At 40.2% G+C, this 20,327-nt stretch overlaps 2 protein-coding genes across 4 annotated transcripts in view; both read left to right on the top strand.

Moving 5' to 3' along the window:
* MYO9B (myosin IXB) overlaps positions 1-13,277 on the top strand; it is a 45,479-nt gene extending 32,202 nt beyond the window's left edge. Inside the window, exons 22-42 of one of the 3 annotated variants that reach the window (XM_084302852.1) lie at positions 126-275; positions 385-551; positions 921-1,871; positions 2,374-2,440; positions 2,802-2,932; positions 3,550-3,707; positions 3,833-4,023; positions 4,452-4,550; positions 5,061-5,237; positions 5,731-5,772; positions 6,373-6,484; positions 6,918-6,988; positions 7,463-7,655; positions 7,944-8,072; positions 8,695-8,800; positions 9,201-9,332; positions 10,457-10,580; positions 11,058-11,105; positions 11,590-11,729; positions 12,109-12,236; positions 12,378-13,277. In XM_084302852.1, coding sequence (XP_084158978.1) covers positions 126-275; positions 385-551; positions 921-1,871; positions 2,374-2,440; positions 2,802-2,932; positions 3,550-3,707; positions 3,833-4,023; positions 4,452-4,550; positions 5,061-5,237; positions 5,731-5,772; positions 6,373-6,484; positions 6,918-6,988; positions 7,463-7,655; positions 7,944-8,072; positions 8,695-8,800; positions 9,201-9,332; positions 10,457-10,580; positions 11,058-11,105; positions 11,590-11,729; positions 12,109-12,236; positions 12,378-12,823 — 3,762 coding nt within the window. In that variant the 3' untranslated portion in view covers positions 12,824-13,277. Of the gene's footprint in view, positions 1-125; positions 276-384; positions 552-920; positions 1,872-2,373; positions 2,441-2,801; positions 2,933-3,549; positions 3,708-3,832; positions 4,024-4,451; positions 4,551-5,060; positions 5,238-5,730; positions 5,773-6,372; positions 6,485-6,917; positions 6,989-7,462; positions 7,656-7,943; positions 8,073-8,694; positions 8,801-9,200; positions 9,333-10,456; positions 10,581-11,057; positions 11,106-11,589; positions 11,730-12,108; positions 12,249-12,377 lie in introns of all 3 variants that reach the window. The other 2 variants (XM_084302854.1, XM_084302853.1) reach the window with 2 other exon arrangements.
* Positions 13,278-13,906: 629 nt separating this feature from the next.
* On the top strand, positions 13,907-19,356 carry USE1 (unconventional SNARE in the ER 1). Its single transcript, XM_084302526.1, has 8 exons — positions 13,907-14,048; positions 14,287-14,336; positions 14,834-14,912; positions 15,421-15,573; positions 15,806-15,824; positions 16,384-16,414; positions 16,651-16,813; positions 17,308-19,356. The coding sequence occupies exons 1-8, from the start codon at positions 13,947-13,949 to the stop codon at positions 17,488-17,490; spliced, it is 780 nt and encodes a 259-aa protein (XP_084158652.1). The 5' UTR covers positions 13,907-13,946; the 3' UTR covers positions 17,491-19,356.
* The last annotated feature ends 971 nt before the right edge of the window (positions 19,357-20,327 follow it).

A 20,327-nucleotide genomic window follows, 5' to 3' on the forward strand; every position in this document is an offset into this window, starting at 1 on the left:
ACTTTTGCAAGTGCTAATTGCTGTCAACTGCTAAGGTTTGCTTCAGTAGTTAAGTCATTCTCATTTTTTAACTTGCAGAAATACACCTTAGCTGTTTGTTGATGAGCTTTTCTTTAACTGAGCAGGTTTTTATGAAAGAGGCTGAACGGCAGATACTACAGGAAACACTACACAAAGAAGTGATCAGGAAAATCATTCTTCTTCAGAGCTGGCTCAGGATGGTTTTAGAAAGGAGACGCTTTCTCCGAACACGGCAAGCAGCAATTGTTTTACAGGTATCTTTGAGAATTGTCAATCTCTTTTTCCTAAAAAGAAACAAACTCCCCACGTAACATTCCCCACCTTGGTGTGCTCCTCCTTCACTTCAGAAATATCCCTTCTTAGGCTTGCTGGCGTTCCCGCTGTGTTAGGAGGTCACTGCAAAGGAATAATGCTGCTGTTTATATTCAGTCAGTATGGCGAAGACACAGAGAGCACAAATATTACCTTCAGCAGAAGAAGAGAATTTGTCTCATGCAAGCCATGGTGAGAGGGCATCTTCAGCGTAAGAGGTAAAGAAAGAGGAGCAGAATGACATAAAAACATGTGTTTTAACCTCTTAATTATATGCCTATGTCTCCAAGTTCAGTTGTGTGTGATACTTGACCTGGTAATAACTGTCTAGTTGTTTACCATGTGATCCTGCAGTCAGGATCAAATGGCTAGTGGTATGTGGAACCTGGTTAAGTCCTTAGTACATGAGAATTATTCAGCTGAGCTGCATTGATGCATGTGAGTGCTCATAACGAGTCCTCCATGCTGTCATACTGTGAAAATATATTTGTACTTGGAGTCTATATTGTTTTTTAGGCTCTGTTTAAACTGGTGGGTATTTTTCTTGACTTCTGTGCATTAAACTACATGTATTTTCATCTTAACAGATTTCAGAAAATGGCTATAGAAAAGCAAAAAGCTGAAGAAGAACAGAGAAAAATGCATGAAGCTCTAGACAGAGAGAATGATATGAGCAAGGACGAAGGCAATGAACCAGCAACAGATCAATTGCCTGTGAAACATGAGTCAGAGCCAGAAGAAGCTGTTGGGGGCAAAGACGAAGCTCCAAATGAGCAAGCTGAAAACCTGAGCTCATCTGAAAAAGCCATGTTACCTCAGAAGAACGTGACAGAGGGCTCTGAGAAAGTAACGAACAGCCGGGAGAAACGTGAATTCCGCCGGCAGAGGGGGCTGGAACATAATGAGTTACAAAATAAGCATGTCCTGCTTTCCTTTGAAGGAGCAGCTTTAACGTGCCATGAGGAACAAACCTCTTCTGAAGAGGCCCTGGAAACTGTTCCAGAGCCAAAAATATCCACAGAACAAGATGCTGTCCTTCAAGGAAGTAGTGTGGAAGAAAAGAGTCCAAATGAAGAAAAAGCCATTTTGGACACATCACCCTCAAGCGAGATAAAAGAAAGTAGTTCTATTCCTGAGCAACCACTTGCATCAGAAGTAGGAAAAGTAGATAAGACAGTTGATAGAGTGGAAGCAGAAAGGAACCAAAATAACCTGTTAAAAGGCAGCCAAAGCTGTCCTGAAAGGCCAACAAATCTTGCACTGAACCTTGAAAACACATTTTCTGCTACTGGGAGCTCTCAAACTCCAACTGAAGGTTGGGCAGATAAAAATAAACGTCTTGCTCAGAAGGCAACTAAAGATCTGGATAGTCCTACTTCTTCCAATATCCAGAGATACGTGGATGACCCAGGGAAACTGAAGTACAAGAGAGAAAAGTGGAAAGGAAAGAGACAGTCTGATGCTGGGCAGAATGACATGCTGAGCCAGTCTTTGGATGGAAGAACACGTGCAGATCAGTCTCCTCAGGATCCGTTGGCGTAAGGGCAGCTTCCAAGTTATTTTGACTTTTTCAGGAAATAGCAATCTGTAATATTTCAGAATAGGTGGAGAACTGATGATCCAGTACATCTGGCTATGTTATGGGAGAAAACAGAGCAAGGAACAAGTGCTGCTTCAAACCCAGTCCCCAGTTCTGTAGCTGAGTCTGTGTGGGTAGAACGTTTTCAGAAGCTAACAAAAGATACAAAGCCTGCCTTGACAAATTGAGATAGAGTCAGAGCTTCAGTTGAATTAGTGTATGGAGTTTATTTGTATATCTATTTTGTCCACTAGAAACAGTTTGCAAGTGTGACCATTCTGTTATGACAGGAAATCTGACATACCCTTTTTCTTTATTTTTGCATTTAAAAGTGAGTTGCAAGCATTTATAAGGATTCTCTCTCAGAGGTAACGTTGTAGGGGTTATTTAAAATCTGATAAGTATTAGGCTACAGGCTTCAATAAAACACATGTTCTGAAGCTAATCTTGTAACATTGCAGAAAGAAGGGGACTTCATCTTCATTAAATGATCTCTCAACATTGGCCCAGTCTGTTGCTATGAATCAGGTACTGTTGCCATCATGCATACTTATGTTTAATTATCCTCATTTATGAAGTTTAAAGATCTGTGAATAATTTACTATAGTGTGTTCTGTATGCCTCGATTCCTTTCAGGTTGATATTTAGCTTGATATCTATGTAAAAGAATCTCACTAGCAAATGGACAATTCAAAAACTTAATTTTTAACAAGTAGACTCTTAAAGCATAAAATATGTTTGGATCTTGTTTTAGTAAGCTAATATCTATTAACTGAAGCGTTTTATTTTGCAATGGCAAACTTTTTCTACCATTCTGTTTTTTAAAACCACTTATAGAATCTCTTCCAATCATTTTGTAGTTTAGACTTTCTTCTTCTCTCTACTGTAGCAATCACCAGATACGATAGAAGAAGAAAAAGGCAACAAGAAATCTCCTTTGCAAAAGAAGCCCAGTGACCTCTTACCTACCACAGATTCAGCTGTTCCCATGCAGCCAGCAAGTCAGCAAATAGATGCCAAGTATGTACTCTGGGTGTGACTATGGGCTATCCTTAAGAAAATGAAAAAAGGCAGCTTACCCCTGGTACTTGAATTGTGCATCTCAAGAGCATGCCTGTGAAGAGATGTATTTACATCAGCTACACGAGTGGCTGTGTTGCTGGCTGACTTGATCTTCATGTTGACATGTGATATCTGACACTGCTGAGGAACAGATTCTCTGCTTCTTGCATAACACTTGTCTTTGAACAAGTTCTTTTTAACTTAAGCAACATAGACTCAGATCAAAGGTCCAGGTAGTGCACTGTCATCTCAATTTAGGAATAAGACACCGGGGAAAAGCTTAAGAACAAAGTAAACTCACTGTCTGTTTCCTTTGGCCTACTCTCCCAGCTTCTTGCATTCTGCAACTCAGGGAACTTCCTTGAGACAGAAATGGTGTCTTGGATTTATTGAGTCTATGTATATAGAAAGTAGTGTTCTAGTAAACATCATAATGTCCAGATGTGCTTTCAGACTGTCTTTTCTACTGCTCAGTTTTTCTGAAGGTTGGCCTTAAAGTAAATATCCACAAGAGAGGTTATTTCTATTGTGAAATAATTTCTGTTGTGACAAGGTTGCATTTGCTTTATGTTCAGGTCTGCTTTCAAAAGTCCATTGCGTAGACTTTTGGGGAAAAAGCCAGACAAGAAAATTCCAAAGGAGTATCCTGATGTGATTGATGAAGGTGACGGACTCTCTCTTACATCTTGTATCCTGTTTCCAGAAACAGGGGGATCACAGAAGGTTTCGGAAGGTGATTTTCTTTGATTTGATCCCCATCTTGCTAATATCTTTTCTGTAATGTTTTGCATGGGTACTGAGAGAACAAGTACCGTAGAATTCAGTTCTCTTGCCTTAGAATAAAAATTTCTTTCTCAGCTTCTTCTGGACAGCCGAGTCGTCTCCAGGCAGGGGAGCGCCATGTGAAGGAGAGCAGTAAAACAAAGAAGAACCGTACTATCAAGATCAGCAAGATCTCAAGTGTGTCTCAGAATTGGCGAGCTTCCATGGTCCGTGAGATTGCAAACGCCAATGAACTGAAACATCTTGATGAGTTCCTTCTAAACAAGGTAAAATGCACTCAACTGTGATAAAATTCAGGTCTGTGCTCATCGTTCGTGTGGAATTTTTTTACAATTACTTTTCTAGGTGCAAGATTCTGTTATGATTTAAAGCAAAGGGGAATTGATTTGGTAGCCTAAATGAATTGAGTCTGTTCAATGCGTTCTTCCCATTCCTTCCTTTGAGCCTTTGCATTTTTTATATTACAATAAATCCAGGTGACATTTGTTAGTCCTTTGTTTGTTTGCAAACTTCCTTGTAAGGAGGTAGAGAGTTCTTCAGAGCCTAACTCCTATTTTTGTATCATCACAGTGCATTAGGAAATGATGTTTTAGGTAATTGGAATGGTCATAAATGATTCAGCCTGGTAACTGTAAAACAAGAACAAAACAGTGTTAAGGTAATGAATCTTGATGCAGGTATATTTGTGTTTCAGATCAATGACTTGCGCTCCCAGAAGTCTGGTGTTGAATGTTTGTTTTTTGAAGCCACAGAGAAATTTAGAGGAAATATCAAGACCATGTACTCTGCTCCTGTAAGTAGTAAATCTCAGTAAAGTGAAAAATTGATAGTTAATAAATTAATCGAGGGTACTGTTTAAATGTTTTACCTACTACTCTGTAACAAAGCAATTCTTAGCACAGAATTCAAAGCTGAATGTTAAACTTGAGAAAAGAATATGACAGTTTTGATGTAGTCTTAAGCAGACTGTTTAGTTTTCCTCTTGTTCATTCAGGTGTAACTTATTTTTAGAATGCCTGGGTTTTGCTGTCCTCAGCCTCTTCACGTTGCTGTATTTAATCACCAAAGAGAGTTGCCAACACCTTTTCCAATATTCTTCCAACTCAGCCTTGTCTCAGCCAAGTAGTGCCCTTCTACAGTGTAGTAGGGAAGTATGCTAATTTGTTTCTGTCGTGGGCTGTTATACTTTACTTTAATCATAAGTAGACTTTCTCACCTCTGAACTTGAACACTTAAAAATCTGTAACTGTATCAACAGTATCTGTAAAGGCTATCTTCTGAGTAATATTTTTTTCATCTGTAGAATGGGCAAATCCATGTTGGCTACAAGGATCTGGTGGAAAATTACCAGCTTCTAGTTACAAATCTGGCCAAAAAAAGGGAAGAGAAAGAAGTCAAGCTGGTTTTGAATCTTTTCCAATCCCTTCTGGATGAATTCATCAGAGGATATGCGAAAAAAGAGGAATCTGAACAGCCCAAGGTATAAAACCCACTCTGCAACTGACTTGTGGGATGACTATAAACAATGTTACTGTCCTTGGGTAAGGAACCTGTGTTACCTCAGAAAGCTTTTCGATGACTTCATCCTTCATTATTTGGGAAATGTTTTCCATACACAAATCATATGCATTACAAATTTTGAATGCTGATACATTATTATGGAGCTGTTCGTTATTTGACTTGCTCTTAATATTTTCAAAATCTTAAAATGTTCTTGCATTTTATTTGGTGAAAACTTAAGTGTTCTATGAAGATTTTGGAGGTGAAATTGCCTTGTCATGAGGCTATGAGCTCAACTGACTTTTAGGAAGTTCACAGTCAGCATGAGCTCAGGCAAGCCTCATACAAGTTGAAGCTGCAGTGCGGTGTCTAATACCTGGAGGTGGAGTGGAATCTGGTAAACTGAATAGGGAAAAAAGGGAATGAAATTTCTGGATTTCAAAGGCTAACATCAGTTCTGTACTTCACTGCAGCAAACCAAAGCCCAGAAGAAGAAACGAAAACAAGATCGTTCAGTAAGTACTTCTCTTTTTCGATGTTCTGAGTCCTCAGCTGTACTGAAAGAACACAGTGGAAACACTCTTTAAAGAGCTTGACATTTGTACAAAAGTTCTGTTTCTCTTTGCTGTATAAATCACTTAACTCGTATATGAAAGGATGACACAGTATAAAACTCTTAAAAATTCTGAAAGTGTTTCCAAAAATCAAAGATCTTGCTTATGCAGGGATCAGTGGTACTGTAGCATCTTGATTGTCCATAGCATCTTTCTCAGTTATGGAACTGTACGTGTATAAAGCTAGCTATAGTTTGTTATTAATATTTTAGCAGTTGGATAAAGTACTGTGCTGCTGAACTTTAACAAAGGCAGGAGGTCAGTTACAAAATGACCCAGCAAACCCAGCTTCCTTAGGCTAGGGTTAAATTTGGTTTCAAGGTCAAAGCCATCAGCTGTATTTGCAAAAAGAAAAGTAGAAAATCTAAGATAGGGTATGTAGGTTTGGGTTTTTTGTTTGTTTTGTTTTGTTTGCTTTGTTTAAATTAAAAAAAAAAAGAAAAAAAAAGGCAGGGGGGAGGAAGCAGGGATGTTTTCATTAGTTTCCTTATCTCCCACCAGATTGAAGAACATAATGGCCATGTATTCACAAACTACCAAGTGAGCATTCGGCAGTCATGTGAACACTGCTCATCCTACATCTGGCCCATGGAAAAGGCCTGTCTCTGCAGTGGTAAGTGGAAAAAAAACTCATTCTTACCATGTGCTTTACAAAATCACCAGTCTTAGGTTGCACCAGGGGAAGTTTAGATTGGATATTGGGAAGAATTTCTTCACAGAGAGGGTGGTCAAGCATTAGAACAGGCTGCCCTGAGAAGTGGTGGAGTCCCTGTCTCCAGAGGTATGTAAGAGAGGTGTGGGCATGGAACTAAAGGACGTGGTTTAGTTATTGAACTCAGCAGGTTGGGTTGATGGTTGGACTTGATGATGCTGAAGGTTTTTTGCAACCTAAATGATTCTATGAAAGCATACTTTCCTTATAACTTTGGCCAATACAGATTGAATCTTACTGAGCAGTATGTGCAGGTTATATAACGAGAATAAAACAAGGTACTTAGCACTATAACATGATTTGGAATGTTTGTAACAATTGTTATTCTCTGCAGTTTGCAAGTTGATTTGTCACAAGAAGTGCATGTCCAAAATCCAGAGCAGCTGTACATCCTGTGGGAAAAAGGTAAGAACTATAGATCTGGAGTGCTATACCGTGATACCGCAGGTGATGCATGCAAAATACTGTCTTTATTGCTCAAAAAAATAAAAATCAGATGTCCAGAAACTGAATAAACTTTTATTAAAAAGTTAAGTTCCTTTCTATGTTTGCATATAGTCAAAGCCAGGCCCAGCAGTTGTAGAAATGGAACGTTCTTCTTAAAAGGTGATAATTGAGCTAATTTCTAAACAACTCCTTTAGAGTGTGTGCTGTGTTAGGCAAACTGTTTAAAATAAAAAATCCATCAGTGTACCATACAGTTTCTTTACTGCTTGCCTTTGATCCTAAGGTATATTTCCTTACTAAAGCTTGTAGGAAGATAGAATAAAGCATTCAGCTTTTGCTTTCTGGACACGTAGGTTAATTATAACGTGAAATAATAGAGTTTTGTAGCTTTGGGAACAGGCATTCACAGTGCTTGATCTTTATCAATTCCAGAATGAACAGGATACAGAACCACGTCACTTTGGAGTATGTGTGAGTTCTCTGACCAGTGAGAGAAATTCAGTCCCTGTTGTCATGGAGAAGTTGCTGGAGTATGTGGAGATGCATGGCCTCTACACAGAAGGCATTTACAGGAAATCAGGATCAGCGAATCGCATGAAGGAGCTGAAGCAGTTGTTGCAAGCAGGTCTGGCAATGTTGTCCACACTTGACTTCCTTGCATGCCAGTTTTCTCTTTAATTCTTTTCTATTCTGAAAGCATCTGCCACTTAAGTGTTTTAAAAACAGCTTTTTGGTGGGCATATTTTCAACATAGAATTTATATTACTTTTTCTGTCTGGCAAAAGCTACTCTAACATATAAGTGCCTATCAGCAGACTTTTTCTTTTTTTTTTTTCTGTCGGAGTTACCACTCAGTTGCCCATTGTATACATCAGAGAAACGAACTACATTAAATAAAGACATTTCTTTTCAGATCCTAACTCAGTGAAACTGGAGAATTACCCTATTCACACTATTACGGGCATCCTTAAGCAATGGCTTCGGGAATTACCGGATCCGCTAATGACCTCAGCACAGTACAATGATTTTCTTCGTGCTGTAGGTAGGTTATAGAAATGCCTGAAGCAATGTTCTTTTTTTCCTTTATCTCAGTATTTACTTCGTAAAATAATCTCTAAGATGCTCTTGTTGGCTGAACAGCTTTCTTCCAGTTGATTTACAGCAATGATTTTAAACGTTTCATGTTTGAAAAAAAAAAAAAAAGGGGGGGGGATTTTTCAGGGCATTTGTCCTCTAGCTTACATGCCCTTGCTTCAGAATTCCCTTTTTTGTAGCTGAATGTCACTATACAATCTCTTTTTCAAAAAACAGCAAGATTCTTAGTTTTTTTTTGTTCTCCTTCATGTTCTGGACTAGATCTAGATAGGCCTCCCTTAGATTCATTTACCTTCAGTGGCAGTAAGGCATCTTCAATATTGTTGGAGATCATGGTGCATCATCTCATGATTGCTAACAATAACAACAGCATCTGAAAAAGTAGGTAAATTGCAGTGCCATCAAGGCTATTTTAACATTCAGTTACACCAATTAGTAAGTGAAATGATATCTAAGAAATTTAACTCTTATCTATTGCAGGATGTTTGAGACAGTATCAGAAGGTGCTTGGCTCCTTTCCACTAGTGTTGCACAGCAATTAAAATTTTGTGCTTTCTCCCCTTGTGCAGAACTACCAGAAAAACAGGAGCAACTCTGTGCCATTTACAGCGTCCTTGAACAGCTTCCACAAGCAAATCACAACACCTTGGAACGACTCATCTTCCATCTAGTCAAGTAATGAGTTTAATTATTTCAGTTGGAAAACTCCATGTGACTCGTTTGAGTTCTTAGCCTTCTAAAAGCCTAGCCCCCTTGAGTGTGTTGGTGTAGAGGTTGTATTGCTGGTTTAAAAATGAAAGAATTGAAAGAATTGAAGTTGATAGTTCTGCTTAAAAACAGACACATGCTTAACCTTAGTGGCTTTCTGTTCCTTTTTCTTATGCATGAAACCTTCTCTATTTAGTAGGTGTGAAATCAATTTAAAAACACTTATTTGTACTGTTGTATGTACTCAGTACCCGAGGAGCCTCCTTATATCTGTATTAGGGAACTAGCAAACTCTGGTAAAGTTTGACCAGATGGCTGATATTCTAGCAAGTTTTGCTTAATTTTTTTTCTAAACATTGCATTTCAGAGTGGCTCTGATAGAAGATGTCAACCGTATGTCACCCAATGCCTTGGCCATTGTTTTTGCTCCGTGCCTCTTGCGTTGTCCTGATACCTCAGACCCTTTAACCAGCATGAAAGATGTTTCAAAAACAACCATGTAAGTTTTAGCAGTCTGCTGCAAAGTAGGCCTTCAAAATATGGTGAAAGGCTGCTACTGACACCTGAGTTTGTTACAACTTTATTCATATCAAGCTGAGAAACTGAGGATTCTAAGTTACTGTATACTGGCTCTGCTAGTGCTGACTATTTGTATGTCTTTGCCTGAGTCCTTCCAACTGTCTCAAATTTACAAAGAATAAAATAGTATGTTTGGTAATAGGATTAGTTATTTGCCTAGTATTATGAAAGAGACAAAACTTCAGTGTAGCATAACTCTAACTGACAAAAACATGAGGAACTGTGGTTCAGTCTTAACTTTCATAATCTGTGTTTATATCAGATACTCATGTTAGAAAATGTTCCAACTAATTTTTTCCAGGACTTTTAAATTCACTGATGTATAAGTCTTATAAATTAGGTTTCTATCTTACATCAGCATAATATTTTGTCAGGGACTGTACGCTAAGCATATACATCTTGCTGAGATACCCTACTGTTTGTTATGACTTGTATAAACTGACTCCTGCATACTTGGAAACCCCCTTCTGAGTTGTTATTTGGAAACCCCCTTCTAAGTTTTCACTGAATTGAAGAAGGTTCTGGCCTTGATCCTTTTTGTTCTCCTCACCCTCTAGCAGCTCTGGCTCTCTGAAGACTCACTGCATATCTGGCCTCCAATGAAAACAGTGTGGAAAATTACAGCTTTTTGTAACTTACCTATAGGGGCTTAGAGGTGGAAAAAGGCAGCTGCAGGATCATTTTGTATCTTAGAATCTGTACCAGCACAGGGAAATCATGCAGAGAAAACAGAAGCAGTTTACAGACATCACTATGGCTGCTTACTTGCCACTGTTGTGTGGAGTCAGCATTCTAGTTATTCCAGGAAGAGCATGTGCTGTTACGTGCAACGGTCTGTGTCCTGTTTTGCTTGCTGTGGTGGGTGGACTCTTCATCCTGCTATCATGCGGTGCTGCCCCTTGTAAAGCACCACTGGGAGAGCCTGATTGCAGACTGTGTGTGAGAAACATCCCCAAGACAGGAGAGGCATCTCATCCCACCATGGTCGTTCCCAGAGCTTTTATAGCATGAGACTGCTCAATAAACTCTTTCCCTTTTGTCCAGGTGTGTAGAGATGCTGATAAAGGAACAGATAAGGAAGTACAAGATAAAAATGCATGAAATAAATCAGCTGGAAGCAGCTGAAAGCATTGCTTTTCGACGACTCTCGTTGCTTCGGCAGAATACGGTAAGTTTTTGAAATAAACCACAGAACCACACCATCCAGCAGAAAGCATCCCACTAGTTCTTTGGGAGGGGATGTGCTGCTTATTTTTCCTGTCCACCCTCTTTGGTAAGTCAAAGACTAATTGTGAGAAGAGAAGAAAAGGGATTTGCATTTGCCCAAAACTGTAGGTGGCTGCTAAATACACAGCTGTACTGGAGTCTGTTTGATAATTAAAGGATGTGGGAGTGGGGGTCTGTTCTTAGAGTGGTCTAAATCTATTTCCATATAATTAAATCAATAGAATTAAGATTGCAGAGTCTGTTGCATGGTAGAGGAGTTCCTTCACTCCAGAGATGGAGTGGACAAAAAGTATGCTGCATTCTATTAGGGCAAACATGCTTTATTTTTATTGTACTGTTTCAAAAAAGCAAATACCACCACCACCTCTGACTGCTCAGAAGTCACATTATAGTGAATTTGGTCTTTATCTCTCTCTAGCTCTGGCCTGTAAAACTTGGGTTTTCTTCCCCTTATGAGGGGATGCTGGTATGTACATTGCCTATGTTCAGAGTGCATGTTTTTTTTTCTTATGGTACTATTGCATGACTAAACTTTCTACATGTGTTGTAACTTGGTTTTAAAAAACTCTTGAACAATGGAGATTGCATGTGTTGGTCCAACTTTCTCCCATGACTGCATGCAGTGCTGCTGACCCATTCTGCCTTGGCTCTGATATTTTATAGGCATTCTGAATGTAACTTGTATTGGATGTAATAATTTGGCTTATAATTAACTGCTAAAAGTAAGGTTAGTTTGGCAAATCAAACTACTATGCTTCAAAAAAGGTAACACACAGAAATCAGGTGAATAGAAAAACTATTACCTTTTGAAACACTTGTATGAGTAACTAACAGCTCTTCAATTCCATGAGCCTTTCATTTGTCCTACTCATTTGTCTTCCACCTTGGAACTAGCAGACAGTCAGGACTTGGGTAGCTTCTTATGACCAATTCATAAAACTGCCTTGCAGAGTAAAAGCCCACAGGTCAAAGGAAATGACAGTAGCAACTCAGAACTGGACTCACTGAATGAAGAAGAGGAGGTTTCTGAAGCTGATAACCGAGAAAAGGAGATTCTCATTGATCGCTTACAGTCGATAAAAGAAGAAAAGTAAGTAACAGCTTTGAAAACCCTCCATCTCTGTAGGTCATGCCCTTTTGCAGTTGGAGTTAATACAGACAGCAAAGCGTATACTTTTCTCATAGAATCATTAAGGTTGGAAGAGACCTTCAAGATCTTCTGGTCCAACCATCTCCTGCCACCAATGTCACCCATTAAACCATGTCTCTGAATGATCTAGTTAATTATGTTATATAGGCCTTTATGAAGGTGAAAAGGAAAATGTAAAGGACTAGACAAGAAAATTATTATTTAACGACTCTATTCAGGATGGTTTACCTCTGAAATACGTACTGCTTAAATTTTTAAAAAAATTTTTAACTATCAGAGACATTATTTCTAGAGTGCTATGGTCTCTCTTTTGATGTAGGGAAGATATAACTTACCGGTTACCTGAGCTTGATCAGCGAGGCTCTGATGAGGAAAATGTAGACTCTGAGACCTCAGCAAGCACAGAGAGCCTGCTAGACGAGAGAACAGGACGGATGGATACCGAAGGTCAGTATTAAGGTAGTGTGTGCTTTTTTTTATTCTTCATATTTCACTGCATACAGCCAGCCAGGTGACCAGATGTTGTCTGGTCACAGCTGCTTATATCGAATTACATTTTTATGCTTTCAGTGTATTTTTTCTTTAAAGGAATTACACTTTCTGGATTACATTGCCGTGCTCAGAGCTCCACTATGCCTGCCAAAGACATTTGCAAAGTGCCTTCTCTTTTGCAAACCTATTCAAGCTCTTCCTCTGCATCCCTGGCTTCAAGACGCAGATTATCTTTAACGCTGTCCAAGATTAAAGTGCCCCGTCGAACTCCAGTGATGCCAACAGCAAATATAAAGCTTCCTCCTGGGATTTTCAAATGTACAGAATCTCAGGGACGGATTTCAGCTAATGAAGAGTCTCAAATAGTGGTGAAACGAAGGGAGCAGCCAGCAAGGCGAACTGATAAAATCCACTCTGTATACATTGCACAAGGGTCTGCCGTGGCCCATGCTCAGGAACTTTTGAACGAATATGAACCAACAGCAAAAGTAAAACGGAGGTTTTCGGACCCTTACTCCCACATTCCCTGTACAGATGAATGAAATACTTAAGCTGTCTGGATTTTCAAAAGTTGACTGCAGCTTTGTTTTTAACCCTTTGGAGTCTGTGGACTTTTCGTGTTCTTTTAAGTGGCTGCTGGGGAGACAGCCTGGAAACATGCAGTACTGTAAGGGTTAAGCAAGGTTGTTTAAAATAAATATGCTTCACTTTAAATTAAAACCCTGCAAGGAAGTAGAACGTAAAACTTATGTTGAATCAGATACATGGATTGAGTGTACAGGAAAAAAAATAATGTCCCCTGATTCTGCTGCCGTGCCTTTTTCCATTTGCCTTACAATGGACTCTAATGGGACCAACAGTGACTTTGCGTCAATGTGTGTTGCCTTAAATTTTTTATGTTTTTATGACAACTTTGTGTGGTTTACAAAACGGTTAATGTTGTAATAGCCTTAACGGAGACCAAAATGTATAAAAATGTTTATTAATACATTGCACTTTTTAAAAATACGTGTTAGTTTATCATTGTTCTTTTGCCAGTACCTGCCTTGCTTAGTGAACAAATTCTTAGATGGGAAGCCACTGCTTTGAATTGCTTTTTCTTAGCACTTAAAATCATATTGGGGAAAGCTCTCCACACAGGGGAAGCACAAATGGCAAAACTGGTGTCATCATGAAGTGTTTTGGTGCCCTTTGAGCCAAATTCACAGTCCAGCATAGAGCTTATGCTGTGCAGATAACTCAGCCCCTCACAATTCGTATCTGTGTGGTGAAATCCCTCAGGGCAAAGCGCAGTAACGTGTAAAAGGCTTTAAAGCAGAGTGCCATACACAGAGTTGTGGAATTGGTCTGAAGTCCGTGATGCTGGGTGCTGCTTCTCAAAGGTCAGAGTAGTGAGGGAAAAGCACTACCGTGGACGCTGTCTCGATGCCACCCTACTAGGTCCGGGCAGCAGGGGCTTGTGTGGTTGCGTGGGGAACATTTTTTGGTTTAGATGTGGGATTTTTTATTTTTTATTTTTTTAATAAAAACATGCAGAGATCTCTCCAACTTGCCGCCCCGCCCCGCGCCCCGCCTTAAAATGGCGCCTCCTCCCGCCCCGCCCTAAGATGGCGCCCGCCTTCCGGGGAGCGGCGCTGAGGCGCTTTCCGGTGGCCCCGGTCAGCCATGGCGGCGACGCGGCTGGAGCTGAACCTGATGCGGCTCTTGAGCCGCTGCGAGGCGCTGGCGGCGGAGCGGCGAGACCCCGAGGAGTGGCGGCTGGAGAAGGTGAGGCGCGGGCCGGCCGTCCATGGGCAGCGAGCCGCGGGACGAGGCCGGCCGGGAAAAGCGGGCGGCCCGGGAGCCCCTCGCCCCGCAGTAATACGGTTCGGCTGCTCGAAATAAACTGAGGTAGCGGGTGTTTTATAGCGTTAAAACTTAAGCCTTCCTCTTAGCCGTGTTGCAGCCTCTGCCAGGCAGAATGTATCTCATTAATGCTGACGATTGAAAAACTTTTTCTCCTCAGTACGTGGCTGCTCTTGAAGACATGCTCCGAGAGCTGAAGAAGCAGTCCAGGTGAGAAGCACTTTGAAGACCTGAGTGACCGGTATTGCCAGCAGTCTGTTACTTATAAGCCAAACACAGCCCCAAGCACCAGGAATATGTATGCTTCCCTGTGGAGATACCTGTCTGTTAAGGGGAAACTGTGTGTGGACAGTAGGCACAACCCAGCACCACAAGGAGCTGTGCAGCTCTGTCATGGTTGCAGACATTTCCTTTGTAGAATCATAGAAGGATTGGAACGTACCTCAAAGATTATCAGGTCTCAGTCTCACACAGTGTCCATGCACCTCTGGGCGTGCTGTGGGCTTGAGCCAGCAGCATCCACAGTGCCTTGGAAAAGGTGACTCGTAGGGGGTTGTAGGAGTGTTCCCAGCTTGGGGCTATTTATTCTTTGAAGAACCATGTGCTGGTTTGTTTAATCTGAAAAGTTATCTTAAGTAATAGAAAGCACTGAGGCTTACTGATTATCATTGGTTCATTGTTGTGTTTTTTTTTTTCAATTCCAATAGTAAGCCTGCCCCAGAACTGCTGAATGAATACTCTCGCAAAGTGGACTTTCTAAAGGGACTTCTAGAAGCTGAAAAATTGGTAAGATATATTAGTTCAGCTTGAAAAGACTTCAGAAGTATTATCCACCTATTTGTTCCTTGTTGCCTTGTTTCTATGTTTCTTTTCATCTTATGTCTCAAAATAACACTTGTTTAAGATCTGATCAGGTAGTCCCTGATAAAATATGAATTAATATATTGTATTTTGTTAAAAGGTGGTATTGTATGAATACTGAAACTTCTTTCTGACTTTTCAAAAAACATAGAATGCATCTTGCCAATATTTTCCCTGCTTCTCTGATGTGAAATCTAGGGGCTGGTACCGTTTGTTAGGCCTCATTCCTCTTGTACAGTACCGTGTGGATCTGGAGAGCTACGAAATGCCAATAAGCTGATACTGTCAGTGCTGTTGTTCACATTGACTTCACTGTTTTGTGTGAAGCAGCTGTGGAAGTGCTTCCTCAATATGTTGGTCGCATATCCAGGTGGCCTCACACTGCAGGATGTGATGTTTGTGACTTTTTTTCGTTGTTTCTTCTTAATTATAGAGTTCATCAACTGAAAAGGCACTGGCAAATCAGTTCTTGGCCCCTGGGCGTACACCTACAACAACCAAAGAGAGAACCCCAGCTACCAAAACGGTTCATCTGCAGACAAAAGCTCGTTGCACAGGCAAGATGAGGAGTGAGCTGCTTGGTACAGTATGTTTTGGTGCTGCTGCTTCTTTCCTGCCAGTTTATAGATTTTCTTGTTGCATTCAGCTGCCTTTGGTGGCTGTGCCTCCAGTGTGTCCTAGGCTGGGTGGGGAGTCACTATTTTTTTTTTTAGGTTTGGGCACAGGCACTGTGCTGCCCCTGGAGGTCTTTGAATACATTACAAGCATTTTCACTTGCCCACTATAATCTGTGTTTTGTTTCTCTTTCTGCTTTCTAGGATCCCTTGGCTATCAGTGGTAAGTTTAATCTCTTGTTCTCTCTAACTTTAGTTGACCTGAGTCTTACAGGGAAAGAATTGTAGCATTAGAAAGAACAGTTTATGTTTACTGTTGCCCCTTTTCTCTTCTGGTCTACATAAATCACATGACCATAGCAGCTCAGAGTAGGTGGTGTTTAATTCCTCTGAAACATACAGCCATGTTATTCATCTAGGGAACCGGTAGGAATTAATTTGTGGTTTCCATAGCTACTGTTACAGTGGCTGGAACTAGGCCAATCTAACGTGTCCTGAAAGAGAACACCAAGAAAAAGAACACACGGGCTTAAACCATGCCCTCAGGGATATGATTCATCTGTGTTTTTTTTCCTCTCTCAACCAAACGTGTGATCTTATGAGTTCTCTTTTCCCTGTGGAAAGCAGGTAGGCATTTGAAATCCATATTCCCTGGCATAGAGGGTCAAGTGGGATTAAATCTTTGAACATCTGAAAATCCCTCACAGAGAACTTGTTTCTTCAGCCGATGATTACATGGGATTTTATAGTATGCCAAAACACAAATTTTACTTGTTTTCCAGATTCTGAAGAGTTGAACGTAAGGAAGCGGAAGTAAGTCAAAATTTCTCATTCTGATACTTGGTGCTTTGGGAACTGCTTTGCCAATGACTTTTAAATCACAGACTGCTGTTTGGGTGAAGTGCCTGTTGGTAGAAACCTAAATATAATGACCATCTGATTTACGTGTTCTTGTTGTCTTGTCAGAGTTGCGGAGTCTGGGGAAACACTGGGAGAACAACCCATAAGAAAGTACAAATTCCAATCTGTTTTTCCTTGTGCTCTTGCAGAGGCCTTGTGTCTGATGAGAAGCAGTCAGCAATTGAGCTGGATGCTGTGTTACAGCACCACCAGGACATGCAGGAGAAGTTAGCTGAAGAAATGCTAAGTTTGGCTCGCAGTCTCAAAAACAACACTCTGGCTGCACAGAACGTGATAAAACAAGATAACCAGGTAGCGCACATTACGGTGCTAAACTCATTTTTGCAACCTAGAAGGTTAAACTGCAGCTATAGTAAAAACAATAGCTGTAACTTGCTTCCAGATTAGATTAGAGTGGGGAGATTTGCAGGCAGTATGTCTGCTTCTGTAGTGTAACTGAACCTTTTCTGTGTTGTAAGAAGCAGTGGTGAGAACTTTCAAATTGGAATGCCTGAAACTGAAAGGGTTTTGACTGCAGGAGCTGGTAAGCTTCCGTACATGATATCATATTTGGAACTGCTGGTACTTGACTTTGAAAACCGGAACAATTTAAAGTAAATTAAATCCATTTGTTAAGGACCTTGTTTTTACAACTCAGTCACAGGTAGTACAGTCATCCCCACATGATAAGAGTTCTCACCATTCAGGTTTGCCAGCAGCATTTCATCTAAATCCTGGGCAAGCTTAGTGCATTTTATTGCCTGTGTACGTCACCTGATACACCATTTGTTCTCTTTGCCTCCCAGACACTATCGCATTCTCTCAGGATGGCAGACCAGAACTTTGAGAAGCTCAAGGATGAATCCGACCGCCTCGAACAGCATGCAAAGAAATCAGTCAACTGGCTATTATGGATAATGTTAATTGTAGTTTGTTTTATATTCATCAGTATGATTCTCTTTATCAGAATTTTCCCAAAACTAAAATGATTTTGTAAAAAACTGCCACAAGCATAGTTGAAAGGCTCGAATGGTGTGATGAATGTCTGTAATCAATTCTTACCACCTGTCACATCCTGAAGGAGGCTGTCCAAGGCCTACCCTTGCACCTTTCTTGTGCAGTCAGTGCATTCAGTGAAACCACGGGGAGCATTTTCTGTGTTCGGATACTTGGTTCCTTTTTCTAATTAGTTGATAGTGCCTACTGAGGAAAGAACAGAGATAAAGATAGCAGTTTACACTGAGCTCTGAACAAGTGTCAGATAGATAGTCTTCTCTTTTTAATGTGGTTGTGGCAAACGTTATGACTCCTGTAAAAGGCATTTACTCAATAGGAATATAAATAACGCTTAGTTGAAGTCTTAATTTTTTTTTTTTTACAGCTTTACTGTACTGAACTAGGATCTTGCTGCCAACAGGATATTTAATTACGAGGTTGTGTACATATACAGCTGTAGGGTGTAGGAAAAGAACGCTGCTATTGAGTTGCTAGCCTGGCTTGGATTCAGAGAGTGTCGACAGGTAAAATTATTCTCAGGCTCACCTTCTTCCCAGATCAATGTTTGTTTTTGCAGTCGTCTTCAGTTTAGAAGAAGGGTTGAATTTGCATGCAGTCGCAATGTTTGCTCCCCTTTTTGTATGCACAAATGTTCTCGCTCAGTGGCAGTTATGTTGATGCTCTTGCATCAAGAAAACATTGTGACCCTGGCACCGTAGAACAGTACACACAGTACTCTCCGTATGGTATAGGCCTCACCTGTACAAATATTTTTTCACTGTAAGAGGAAGGCAAGGGAGGCTGGTATCTTCAAGACAGAAATAAAAGAAAAAAGAAACAGCCACTACCATTTGAGACAAATTCTTCTGGTCGAGAGTTTTTTTCTCAATTGTAGTATTTTTTAAGAGCTTACTACAAGGAAATAAAGATTGAAATAAACTAGGGACAGTATTTTGAAAACTTAATACTGGAAAAAATTAGAGCTTGCAGGAAAGGTTTCCTGTATCAGTTTAAGAGCAATTTTCAGGAGCTTGTGATAAGTTAGAAGCAAACCTGGAGCATCAATCTGTAAAATGTTGGTGTTTTCATTTTTACAGTGTTTCATATTGAGAAAGCAAGCCTGTTACTCCAAAATCTTCCTTTGCCATTTCGATTGCTGTCTATAACCACTAGATGGGGTATTTTATGCTTTTCTGTTTGGTCATCACAGCAGCCCTAGGCAAAAGGAAGGTGAAGGAAAAGCTGTGTTTGTCACAGCTGAGTTCTTAGGAAAGTTCAGCTGCTTCTTTGAATGTATCCCAGTATAGGGGACACACTGTTTCAGAATTGCTCTTTGCTTCTTTCAAAAACATGGTGTTAATGAAGACAATTAACAATTTTACAGAAAGTATTTTTGTTCGTTTAACAGCATGCTTCAAATTTATTATGCCAGATATTTATAATTACCAAATGAGTGATTATACAGCAAAGTACAGCTTTTCACTTTAGCTGCTCATCTATGTGGTAATGCTGATTCCATTCCAGAAGCCTATTACTTACCTTGAATTTAATAGAAATTTATAGTTGTAGCAATCCATTTATGGACATTTGTACTTTATAGTTCATAAAAAACTTCTGGGAAATGTTTGACTTTTCACTGTGCTTCGTTAGTGAGTGCTGGGTCACCAAACTATTTTTGAATTCCAATTGTTTACTACTTTGCCTGCAGGCATTTCAGTGCTGAGCTGTTCTTTTACAGCAGAGGTTGAATGCACAACTGGAATTTTTTTGTGTGAGATAGTGGAATGATACACCATTAATCCTTCATCATTGTCTATAACATTTCCCCTTTAATACTTGAAATAAACCGTTTTTTTCCAGCTTGCGAAAGATGTGGTGCTTCATTACAGACAACTTTAAAGCTGAATTTTGCTACTGACCACGTAACTTTTTAGCACTTCTAAATTAGCAGTTCATTTGAAAAGAGCTGAGCTGGAAGGGAATTACCAGTGGTAGCCCCCAGGAAACATTTAGCTTTCCAAGTCAGCAGCAATTCCTATACAAAGAAGCATGTTAGAAAATCAGAAAGAGATATATTTAACTTTAGACCACTGACATTTCATAGGTGTTTGTTATTTTGATGGATAAACTGGGGGAACGGAGATTGAATTCCATAGCTACTGACACCTTTTGTGCTATCTCGCATGACCATTGAGCGTAGGGCCTCCAGCACTGCACTGAGCTGCTGGTTACCTCTGACCCAGTGGAAGAATGTTACCTTCTGCACTGGCAAACCAAACGGATTAATTGCCTCAGTGGCCAGCAATCTGCCTGCACACAATGACTGCTTTGTCAATTGGCAGTTGCAGCCTTTGCTTTTCTGAAGTTCATTTAGTAATTATAGTAATTCAAAAACACTTTGAAGATCTGTGCCAGCAGTATTTAGAACAAACAATCACTCATGGCTTTGCGACGTTTCGTAGATGGAGTGATAGTTTTTTATTTTTGACTAACGTATGGGTGGTGGTTGTATGATCTGTGACTTCAGACCTCAGCTCAGTTTCATAGCATGGGGCTCAGATGTGCTTCTCACAGGATAATGTTATATATAGAAATGGCTTGCAGAGGGTTGCAAACATTGTGAAGTGAGAATTGCCTAACTTTCCCAAAAGCTTGGGAAATCCAAATGGAGAGATGTTTATCGGGCATAGGGCTGGGCCTTGGTTGGCTTCTTGGCAGACTAGCTACTTTCAGGCAGCAAGTAAAAAAATAATAATAATGTTTTAGAGACTTGGGTCACGTCAGGCTGGTGAATGCAGTGCCTCTGAGACTGGCAGCAACGGTAACTATG

Source organism: Netta rufina, assembly GCF_964035555.1.
Source record: "Netta rufina genome assembly, chromosome: 28".
Taxonomy (NCBI): domain Eukaryota; kingdom Metazoa; phylum Chordata; class Aves; order Anseriformes; family Anatidae; genus Netta; species Netta rufina.

What these genes read in the sequence shown, in the direction of transcription:
- USE1 (XM_084302526.1), top strand. Translation starts at nt 13,947, where the DNA reads ATGGCGGCGACGCGGCTGGAGCTGAACCTGATGCGGCTCTTGAGCCGC. An exon ending in AGGAGTGGCGGCTGGAGAAG is followed by an intron (nt 14,049 to 14,286) that starts GTGAGGCGCGGG and finishes TTTTCTCCTCAG; the next exon opens with TACGTGGCTGCTCTTGAAGA. An exon ending in TGATAAAACAAGATAACCAG is followed by an intron (nt 16,814 to 17,307) that starts GTAGCGCACATT and finishes TTTGCCTCCCAG; the next exon opens with ACACTATCGCATTCTCTCAG.